We start from the raw sequence: 12,274 nt of genomic DNA on the forward strand, positions 1-12,274 counted from the left end.
TTTGAGATGTGTGCTAGACATCAAATATATGAGTAAGAATCTTGGCAAATTCTTCTGAAGAAGAATATAGCTTAACTATACAAATTATGATTTAAAAACTATCCAGTGTACCACACACAGCTCACACAGAAATTAGGGGAGAGGGAGGGGCAGTGGTTGAAACAGAAGTTTACATGGTCTCTAATACAACAGCCAAAGTCAGTTTAAAAAAAAATTACTTAATTTTATTTAATCCATTTTCACTGGGAATCATTGGAATGATGGCAGATTCTTCAGTTCTTAAAAATAAACTAATCCCTGAACAGAAAAGACTACTGAAATCACTCCCACTCTTCCTTCAATAGTCCCAAACCAGAGTGGAAAAAATAGATTTGTCAACAAAATGGTTAAACACATGGAAAAGAATTACTGACAAATGTATTTTAATTTCTTTTTACTTTTATGAACTACAAGAAATGAAAGCAAAAACCAAAGAATTTGAGCTTTCTGACAGCTCACTCTGACCTTGTGTGTGATCCATTCTCGGCCATACTGGTATACGTTGTTGGCTGCAGAATTGAGCGCCTTCTGAATGACCTGGGCCTCTGGGAGCCAGCTGAGGGAAAACAAAGTTTACTGTTATATTATACCCACTTCATTACACCCAAAACACATTTCAAATTAACATTCGGAAACAACAAATCATTATGGCTAAATACATATAAAATTACTACAACTCAAATGTCTCCTTCTCCATATTAAGGAATAAATTTTCCCATTTAAATCTAGGGTATGCCATTGCATTTAAAATCCTCCAAGGTTCCTGAAACCTTAATTAATTTGATATCTCAACTTTTTCAGAAATGATCTGATCTTCAATCTCTATGTGTGCTACTCACACTATATTATATTTTTTTCCCAGAGTTTCCTGAAAATACCATATGAAGCAGTCTCATCTAGCTGCAAACACAACCTTTTGAAATTACAAGCTGAATGTAAATTGTAATTTACAATTGTAAATTGTTAACATAGTTTCCATGAAAAAGCAACCAGCTGACAAAAGGTCTGGACATCAGTTATTTCTAAGTCCTCACCAAACCACCTGCTTGCAAATTTCTTCAGGGACTCACATCACTTTCAAGCAATGTACCCTACTGAGTTATCAGCATTTTACCACTTGTGAATACATGCCACAAAATCTCTGCTTTCACTTTCTTTTTACATCTTGATTCAATGGCACTTGTTGGGAGCCCTTCCAAAACAAAATGAAAACATTCAGGAAACAGAAATGCTGCATTTGGTCACCTGACTAAAGATCAACATGGAAGCTCCTCTGTCTGTATAATGCTTCAGAAATGTTCCAGATTGGAATTCCAAGATATTTCAGTCACTCACCTCTAAACATAAAAGAGAGCATCAAGCTCTGAAAGCTGGTAAAGCTTCATGGATTTGGCAAGAGGTATTCTTAATGAACTAAAATATAGTGTTATGGATACTTCAAATTTTAATGCAAACTAAATGCAAACTTCTCTAATTTAAGAAGCTATACTAGAATTCTGCAAATTATTTAACTAGCCAAATTCTGCAAATTATTTAAGTAGTCGAACTCTGCAAATTATTTAACTAGTAGTCCACTAGTTTCATTATGTAATTAAGCTTCTGACAGTGAAATTTCCATCTCCATTAGTCCTACTTATTTCCATCTTACAGCAAAACAGAAAGGCCAAACAACACAAGAGATGCCATGAAGGAATAAAACCAAGTGCTTTAAGTGCTTTCTGTTCTCACGATTGTGATTACTTCAGTAGTGCTAAAGGATGTATTACTACAGTGGTTATTAACTATATCCTTTTAATTCTGTTTTTGAAAAATTGTTTTGCTCTTATAATGCAGCATCTGCTTTCTTTCAATCTTCTTAAACTACCATCACTTTTATCAAGAATGTGCCCTTGAAAGACTCAACCATTCTTATTCTGGAGAGATTTTTTTTTTGCTGTGATTAAATTGGTATCTCACACTTGCCCAATGTCTGTTTAGCTGAATCGGAATGAAAGCCACCTGGAACATGCCCCTGTTAAAATCACACTTTTCAATCTCACCTATTCCCCCTCTGATGTTCATGCAATGACTCCTTAGCTCACCAGTGTGCCCATGTTTTCCTCTAGATGCATTTCTCTCAAAACCATCTCTCTCCCTTACTACTTGTCATGGTGCTTACTTTGGTTATTACACAGACCAAACCTTACAAACTTCCCACTGCACACACTGCACATGCCTACTCATAATAGAAATGTCCCTGCCCAACTGAGTCACACCAAACTCCCCCCATCCACCCGTGAACTCTTCTTCAGTTCACTCCAGGAACAATGTCTTCAACTCCTATTCCTTCAAATGCACTCCACATCCATCTCTCTGCATTTAAAAATCATTTAGCTCTATCTTGAAACTTTCTAGAGTATTCTTTGTCAGCACTTCTCTTTCATAGCAAAAAGGGACAAAACACACATCTCTTCATCCTCTGCACTATACAAGTTTCTTCTCCACAACTGTAGTTAGGAAAGTCCACGGAGTCATTCTTCACTTCCAAAACCCAACCAGTCCTCAAATGAGATAGCACACTGACAGTCCTCCAGAGATGCACAAACATCTCTGCTGCCTGAGTTTAGCTTCTACATCTGCCTGTGAGAGATACCCACATTTCTGTTCATCTAGGGGATTTTTTAAATTAAAAACTATGCATAAGAGCACCTGGAAGCTTGTTCATCCACCCTATACTATTCGCTTAACTTCAGCATTCTTACTTTGCCCACTCTGGGTGACTGGCTACTGTCTCATTGATCAAGCTGCTTGTGACTTGAATCATGTGAACGCTCTCTTGATGCACCTAAATTAAAGACAGAGAGGAGAAATGTTATGCAATGCAAACTACAACTCTTCCTACATTCACAAAGAATTCTTTTTTGGGGGGAGGAGGAGTGAGTGGTGAGTGGTGGAAGAGGAAAGAGGATGGGGAGGAGGGGGAAGGTGAGAAGGGATGCCGTGACCAGTTCGTACATTTAAAAAATAATTCTTCCAGTGCAAACAACCCACTAGGAAGAAAGAAGTTCCATTAACACAAGAAGCACCTAGTCAATACAATAATAAATTCTGGTCAATAGTAATAGCAAACAGAAATTTAAACCTTATCCCATCAGTGGAAAAAAAAAAATCAAAAATAACAGCAGTGCTAAAGAGAAATACTAAAATACAAAGAAAAAGAAAAGTTTCAGATACAGCTTTTTAAGCCATGGATCGAAGAAGTGTAAAAATTAATGAATACTTAGCTCTAACATGACCAACCCTGCTATGAAGCGCCTAACTAAATAAATTCTTCAGCAAGAATGATAAAATACACCTTTTATAAATATCTTAATACTCCTTCTGTGACTGTAAGGGAGCTTTAGGCAGGAACGTTTGCACAACTTCAAAAGTCTTTAATTTTAAGTACTCAGCATTACATATGCCTACATTTTGGAAAAAGGAGATTGACATCAGAACCCATTGATCTTTGTTCCATAACTGTATTCAAGTCAAACATTCAATCTCCATTGACCATTTCAAGTATGAACACAGCTCCATTAAGGAAAAAGGGAAAAAAGTACATGAGTGACCTCTTCTGGTGAGCAAAAAAAAAAAAACCCACCCAAACTCAACCATAAACCAAACATCAGTTTCAGAGAATACCTGATCATGAATCTCAGTACATTTAACTCAGAAAAGGATACCATGAGGTTATTACAAGCAATTACACAAACAAACTGACAAACACACCTTAATTATTTTACAAATGTTTCTGATGTGAGGTAAATTAAAGAGAAAAAAATCTAAGTGGTTCTTCTGTTGACAAGGGAAGTGTCAACAGGATGCAAAACAAATCTGTTCTGTAATACATAAGATAGTAATTCTTTTACTAGAATAAACTTTGTATTTACAAATGTCTGTATATTAGCCTTGTCGTATAGGTAAAAAACATAGAAACACAAAGAAATAGAAACATTGAGGTTTTTATATATTTCTGTATATTTTATAGTCTTGGAATGGTGACAAGTTCAAATACAGAGAATTAGTTCCTAAATATTTGGAAAAATTCTTTAATTTATACAATCTCATATAAGTATCAGTAACCTTCATCAGCAATGAAAATGAGCTTTATGATTGTATTTGTTAGCACACCGTACCTTTGCAGTAAGGAGAAGAGCTAGCAGAAGGGTTCCTATCACCAGCACAAATATTATGAAAATGCTGATTATTTTATCTAGCATTTTCTCCAGCCACACGATAATCTGTGCAGAAAAAAAAAATTATAGCACATAAATCAATCTTTAATGAAAGCAATGCTGTATGCTATGCAACAGTATTGTTATTTTTATTTACAATCACAGTACAAAATCAGGCTCTAATCAAACAGCATTTATGCCCAAGCTTGGAAATGAACAATTAACAAGCAATGTTAGCATGATTAAGGTCATGGTATGACATGTGATTTTGCAAAGAACATGTACACATTACCACACAACACAGCAAGCTCTCTGCAAAGCAAGCAATAATTCAACAATTACTTACTAGACCTAGAGAAGTACCTAAAGAAGACATTCATGTCAACTAGAACCCAGAAATTTGTCTTTGTTTCTTGTCCTTCAGCAACCCGGAAACTTACAGATATTGTCTGCACAGGACTTTAAAGCTATCAAGGTATACTTTAAAGCACAACCATAACTTTCAGATTTGAATAGCTAAGAGCCATCTAAATGACAAATGAGGTATTTTTGCAAGTAATAAAATTTTTAAAGCTGCCTCATCACCTTCTGAACTGAAATAGGACAGGTGGGGCTCTGCATTATTGAATATCAGGCCAATTATTCAGCACCAACTATTTCTATCCACTTCCAGTCTCAGGAGGATGCTCAGCATTAAGCATGCATCAGCTAAACTGACTGATACAGGAAACAGGCACTTGTTGTTCTGTCAGTTCACAAAAGGCCCATTCTATATATGTCCATAAGCAAACAGTAATACCACATTTGAGTAGAGAAATTCTGATAATATCATTCAAAACAATCAAACTGCTCAGTCATATGACTTTGCAGAGTGCTCTGGAACACGGCAAGCTGAGTTTCATCTTGTACACAAACTGATTGTTTACATAAAAAGCTGTGAAAGCACATGCAAGCATGACCAAATACATTTTTCTAGCTCCTATGGTTCAAACACCAGATCTATTTCTATTCCATTTAGCATTACTACAGGAAAAAAAACCAGCACAATTGTACAATTTGTGATTCACGAGAACTGAGGTCAAAGCCCATGTGCAGTAAGCGAAAGTACTTCAAGTCCAAGTTATATATTCAATGATTAAGTTGGTAACATTTTAGTTAGAGATCTTATAAAATTACTAACATGCATGCTAATGGTTTACATTAGTTCTTTCTGCATTATTTACCCTATCCCTACAAATGAAATTAACCCTGGAACAACAAACTTCTCAGACTGCTCTGTGATGACTGAACTGGTCAACACTGAAGTCAGATCTCCTATTTGACAAAAGCAAGGATTTTTTGTGTGTGTGTTCATCCAGTAGTATCTGAGTACTTTATATATTACATATATAGTACTTTATATATTACATCAAGTAAATATTTTTAAATTCCAAGTTTTTACAACCAGCTCCTTGTTAGATCTAAATTAACAAGTTGTTGTAACAAAGTCTGTACTACATTAAGAACTGCAGAAAGGAACTCGGAAAACACAAGGAAGTGTGAAAAGTCTTTTGTCTTAGGTATTTTTAACCTAAGTTTGGTTTTCAGCATTGCTAACAGATTTCAGCCATCAGAAATTGCCAGTGTGGAGGGAAGTGACCTGCCTGCAGCAGTACTACAGCTCTGAAAAACTTTGAGCAGCCCCTGCACAGGGCATATATATTGGGGTTACCTCTTTGGAAATAAGACTGAAATGAGATTTGCTCTATCCTTCCAAGCCTCATGCACATCTAGTGATTATGCAAGAGAAGCAAGAAATGAAAGTCCTTGTTTCAAAGGACACAAATAAAAAATATCACCAAGAAAACACCACTGGATAGGCAGGGGAAGAAAATTTTATAGCATGGACTTGAAAATTAGGCTATTAAAAATTAAAACTGCCCTCATCATTTCAAAGTTCAAACTACTATTTACTTTTTAAGTCAGAGTTTAAAGAAATCCAGTAGTCTTACAAATAGTACTTTAATCAGATTTACTGCAGCTACGTAATTGGAAGTACTGTCAGAGATTTCAAAAAATGCTAGGCTCAATAATTGTGTGAGGGGTATTCGATAGGTGAAATCTCAGTGGAGGTGAGGCTGAATGCTTTAGATGTTTTGCCACGTAGCAGCTAATGGAAGGGCAAGCTCCAAAAGACCAGGATGAGGATTCTCTCTGAGATGGCACAAGGCATCTTTCCCAGACACTCATACTGACAGTTCAAATATGCCTAGACTGCCATTAAGGTGCAGCTGGAGCACATGTAAATCCTGGATTACCTTTAATCTAGTTAGCAAAGACATGGCAGCACTGATGTTGTACTGGTACCAGCAGCAGCCTCAGCCATGCCAGGCCACCCTGTCTCTATTTACTTGGGCAGGTAGCCCAAGGAAGCCTGATGAAAGCCAGCTTTGGCAAGCCTACAGGTACTGCAAGTCTCAACACAGACTTAAGGGGATCCAAGTTATGTAGTGGTACAGATACATCACAGCAGAAGACTGAATTGGACTGAGTATTGTGCAGTATAAAAGCAGATGGATATTCACTTAAGGTTATATTTATTCTTTCTTTTTTTTTTTCTATTAAAACATACTTTCTTTCCCTACATCAACCCACAACACTTCCTTAGCAAATCCCTCACCTTTTCACACTCCTGTTAAACAATGCATAGGTGCAGGTAAGCTACTCACTGCAGGAAGCTGCACTGTTAAATGCCTGTGTGGTTGTATTTATCACTGAATCAGGTCCAGACTTCACTCTTACCCCAACCCTGCCAGACCTCCCTTTACACCCTTCCTGTAAACCATGGGCATGCACACAGAGACAAACATGTACTGACTAAACACACTCATTAGCCAGAGGTCATGAAATTTTATATTCAGTTCCAAGCTTCTAATCCAAAGGTTAGTCAACAGCAGAAAGCTGAGGCTGCCACAGCATCTGAGATTATGCAAAGGTAAAGGAAAGCCAGGCTCCTAAGCTACAGAAGGTCAACTTGTAAAACCAAACTGAAATATTACTGACTTGTGATAGTTTTTTTGTGGACAGTCTATCTTTAATTGTTACAGTTTTGAACTGAAAGGTTATCAAGGTTTTTATTTTTATTTAGCTCACTGTAAAAGGGTTTTTAATGATTGAGTTACATTCTATTAGAAAGCTCCTCAATAATTTGCAAGTACTCCCTCTTTCAGCTTTTGGATGGTGACACAAAACCATATTACACTAAGCTGTAACAGAACTGCAGTCCATACTTAAAAATCAGAAATCCTACTATCTAAACAGGCTCTCCACATTTTGCAGTATGATACATCATCTATGAATTACTATTTTCAGGTTTCATACTGCATAGCCTTTGGGGCAGTAGTTTTTTCTAATATGTTTAATTTACTACATTACCCAAACAGTAAAGCACACCTAGGCATCTACTTCATATTTGATTAAATCTATATAAAAAAAATTACCAACATGGACTTTTATTTTTTTCTGTAAACAGCTCCACTATTTATGAGGATTTTTCCCCAAGACATTCCTTAGACTTCTCGTTTCCCCTTTCTTAGTTAATATTTGAAGATACCATCTCATTAATATAATCTGCAGAGAATAAGGGGAAGTCTGCAACCAGAACACATCCCAAGGTTAGGGTGAAATGACTCAGCTGAGTAGTTAAGCTAGAAAATGTAGGGAACAGTCTGTGTGAGGTCTCAAATCTACCTACACCAGAATTTCTGCAGAAGCAGAGGAAGAATTTAGCAATTCCTTCTAAAGACTCCTGACATGGACAATGTTATTAAGAACAAATTATGCCAGACTGACTGAATCTATTCTATGTTTTGGGCTATATATACCACAAACAGGAATCAAAAAGCCAAGGTTTGTCACTAGTAGTCATAATCAACTATAATTTCAAACTCTACCATATCCATATGACTTTAAATTTCCTGTTGGATTATCAGAAGTTTATGTCTGTGGCCTCTGAAGTACATCCCTTCAAAGACAGGCAAAAAAGGAATCACCTTTTAACTGCAGCCAGTGTTCTGTAGCACAAATCCCCTCTTTTTTTATGCCTCTAGTAGAGTGTGACATTTTTTCAAATTTTTTTTAAAAAATCACCAAAACACTACACACAACAAAATTAACCCACTGGTTGCACATTTTTTCACTTTTTTAAAAATATTGATTATAATATTATTACTGTATGTTCATGCACAGAAGTCAATGCTGTATGTAATACTATCAGGTTTTCAGGATTTCTACTTATGAAACTGTAAAGTAAAGCAACAGTTTTAAAAGATAACTCCAAGGAACTAAAAAACCATGCTCTGTTAAGAAATTATATCCACGGGGTTCTGCCAAATAATGCGAATTTCTAAACTAAAAATAAAATCCAGACATTTTAGCATTTAAAGCTATTACAGTTAAATTGGTTTTGCAACCTACCAGTATTAAGGAAAAAACCCCACCTCTACTCATAAATTTTCAACAAAATGACAAATGACAGAAAAAAAGCAGTTGAGACTACTCTTTCTCTTGTGGGTCACCAAACTCAGCTCTTTACCTGAACTCTGCTAACAAACCAATATCTAATTAAAAAAAAAAATTATGACAGGTTATGGTTGCACACATTTACTAACCACAAGTCACTCACATAAACATTTCATAGTTGAGAAATAAAAATGTGATTTTAAAACAGGAGAAATACAGTCAAGGGCAAGAGAACATTAAAAATGCCCCTCTTCATGGATAATTATAACTCAATCATGAAAACATATCACACAGTTTTAAAAGCCATACAATAGGAAAAAAATTATTTTAGCTATACCAACTACCTAGTTTTTTTTTTTTAAACTAGCCTTTTTCTTTCCTTCAGACTTGTTAAGATTCAGCAGTTCTGAGGCCATGCAAAGTCTCATTTTGTATGCATTCACTCCTGGTACACAAGGTACTGTGCCTGTGTACACAGACAAGTTTGGCACTGCAAAAGTAAAAGACTGACAGCACTCAGTGAAACCAGCCCATGCACCATTTGCAAGCACTTACAGAACTACAACTGTGCTTCACAGCCTCACCACCCCCCTGGTAATTTAGTTAACTGATGCTTTCCCTGAGCAGAGAACAGCTCTCCAGACTGGGAGACAACTGCTTTCCTTAGGGGTACAAGTGGGGACCAGGCAGGGATCAACTATTCTTAAATAAAAGTGCCCCATAATCACTCTACCCCTTGAAATGCTAATGCAATACTCTGCTGTGCTAAACATTTAGCTATGTGCATTCACTGGAGTAGAAGAGATCAGACAGAATTATATGACCTTCAGTAGCTTATACCAAGAGCTGGAAAAGAAGCATTTGAGAGAGAAATCTATATGAAGCAAGGCATGTTAAGGAGTGTTCATGCTGCAAAATAAAAAAAAAAATTATAAAAAATCAAACTCCCCAAAACCACAGAATCCATTAGCTGGAATCATAATTTTTCTGTTTATTTACCTTCTTATTAAGCCAGTGCCACAGCTTGTCAGTGGCAGGCGGAGATGGAAGAAAAGGGAAAAAAACACAACACAGTGGAAAATTATTGAAAAATGCAGTAATAGGGAAAAAAAGCAATGAGAGGCAGGCAAAGTCATCCACAGAATGAAAATGAAATTTTTCTAGACACAAAGGTAAATTGCAATAGGAAGAAAAGATCATAACAAATTCTAGTGCAAGAACCTGGGTTTTACTACTAACATGCACTTATGAAACAAAGAGGGATATAACAAATATGAACAACTTTAATGGCATTAACAGAGCTATCAGCATAATCTGGACAATTCCAGTTTAATTATACTGACAGCTACCATCACTTCAGAGCAGGACTTTTACTCTGAGAAGGACATTTCAGCAAAAGACCAAAACTTGACATGAGGAACTTGTTTATGGCATTAATACTCCCATTGCGGCATTCAAATATTCCCATTTTACGCATTTCAAAACACTCCTATTATGTCAATTACTCTTGGACAGATTTCATATGTTTTTTTGGTACAACATTCATATCAAAGCACTCACATTCAATGGCACAACATCAAACACATAATTAAGTCTGATATACATACAACAGCAAATTGTAGATCATATAAATGTACATATTTAATGTGATTCTCCTTGCACTTCTCAACAGTCAATTTCTCCTTTTGCACTGAAGTTATTTTTCATTACTGATGCTCATCCACATGCTAAAGTATATCCATTTCAGGACCTAGTTTATGTAGGATTATACGCCTAATTCTAAACATCACTAATCATTAGTAGCATAATCAGAACAGAGAACAGCTTTAATGTTGTTATTCATATCTGTTAGAGTTAAGACCATGTAAGTGAAGTTTGTTTCTTCCTGAAAACAAGACATTGAATTCTCAGTAAATCTAACATGTTCACCAGTTGCCAGAAATTACATTAGCTCCCAATGGAAACAAAAGGCATGAATATTTCATATTTATAAAAAATCTCAAAATGTTAATTAGGTTAGAAGCAGATTTACAAAGAATCATGAACATTAGGAAATACGAAAATGAAATATGTCATAAAGCACCCATGTTTACTAGCTTTTGCTACTTTTAGAAAGAGTCACAGTCAGAGAAATCAATTACAAGGCATCAAAAGCCTCAAACTGACACTGTAGAATTTGTTTCTACTTTACCTCTTCACCTATGGAGCAATTTTTCCCCTGAAAAAAGGGAAAGTTGTTTTCTGATTAAACGACATACTTTTAACTTTATTTCTTCACTTTTAAACCTACTGTCTGTACCTGAGGTTTGTTTTGGAAAAACCACAGATCTCATGGCTGTATTGCTCCACTTTGCAATTCCATACAAAATACAACAAAAGAGCCCTAAGATTTTAGCTGAACATGAAAGGAAATCTTTGGTATTTTTCTGTAATTTCAGCCTCTGCGAATTGGATAATAAATACAGTAACTAGGAAATAACATTAGATGTCCAAAATAAAAATATTTTTTATCAACATTTAAGACAATATCTGGAAGGCTCTACCTGTCTATCAGCTTACCAATACTGATGTTTAAGTAGGTCTACAAATGTAATCAACCTACATTTGAAAACAGGCTACAGGTTAATTCTAATCTTCAAGTCATCCAAAACTAATAAGTCTATAGCCACTTTTCCAGTATTTTATTGGAAAACTATTCATCTAAGTTCTTCCATGTGCATGAAAGTATTTTCTATAACAATATAACTATTGGCAGAGATTATACTTGTTTTCTGTGCTTGGTTAAACTATGTAATGAACTTGGTACCAGAAGAAATAGAAGCTGACTTTATCCAAAATGCAAAGGATCTAAATAATCCACACATAAAACTCTAGTGCACTATACCTACAAAAAGCATATGACAACTACATGATTCACTCAAGTACATCAGAGAACATGTATGTAAAATATTAGTGCATTCCAAGGAGTAAAAGTCCAGTGCATGCAGCTGAGCCACTGCCAATGCTGCTAAACTCCCTCACAAATTCTATAACCAAACTGCAGTCATTTTGTAAGGCAACAGTCCTCTTTAAAATAAAATTTTAAAAAAAATTGAGTAAAGAAGATTATTAATTCTCTACTGTTGATAAGAACAATCATGTTACCCCATCTTTAGGGGTTTAGGATAGTTCAGTGGCTGACAAGAGAAACCTCCCTACTCTCTCCTCCAGGAAGTCTTTCACATCTGCACTGCTGTCTGCTGACTCCATGAGGCAAATGCACAGCCAGGAACAGTATTCAGTAAGAACAGGATACAGTATCCACATCCTAATTTCATAGCCCATTCTTAAACACACATTTATAGAGAGACTGACCTACTGCTTACAAAAACAATAAAATGCAAGGCCCTTTTCTTTCTCATCACAGTTTCTCTTAATTTCAAATTTCTCTGCACTTCCAGGAGAACCAGGGGTAAATGAGAATTGTCAAGGAGAAGCAGCTCTTTTCTTGATGGTTTTGTTTAAAAAACAGATAGAATCAGTAAAGCTCAGATTTGCAT

At 35.9% G+C, this 12,274-nt stretch overlaps 1 protein-coding gene across 2 annotated transcripts in view; it reads right to left on the reverse strand.

Moving 5' to 3' along the window:
* TMEM245 (transmembrane protein 245) overlaps nucleotides 1-12,274 on the reverse strand; it is a 77,600-nt gene that overhangs the window by 41,053 nt on the left and 24,273 nt on the right. The window contains exons 7-10 of one of the 2 annotated variants that reach the window (XM_064705599.1): nucleotides 9,735-9,758; nucleotides 4,197-4,301; nucleotides 2,781-2,863; nucleotides 505-595 (exon numbers count right to left, since the gene is read on the reverse strand). In XM_064705599.1, coding sequence (XP_064561669.1) covers nucleotides 505-595; nucleotides 2,781-2,863; nucleotides 4,197-4,301; nucleotides 9,735-9,758 — 303 coding nt within the window. The remainder of the gene's footprint in view (nucleotides 1-504; nucleotides 596-2,780; nucleotides 2,864-4,196; nucleotides 4,302-9,734; nucleotides 9,759-12,274) is intronic. The other variant, XM_064705600.1, reaches the window with a different exon arrangement.

This window comes from Zonotrichia leucophrys, chromosome 2 (genome assembly GCF_028769735.1).
Source record: "Zonotrichia leucophrys gambelii isolate GWCS_2022_RI chromosome 2, RI_Zleu_2.0, whole genome shotgun sequence".
Classification (NCBI taxonomy): Eukaryota; Metazoa; Chordata; class Aves; order Passeriformes; family Passerellidae; genus Zonotrichia; species Zonotrichia leucophrys.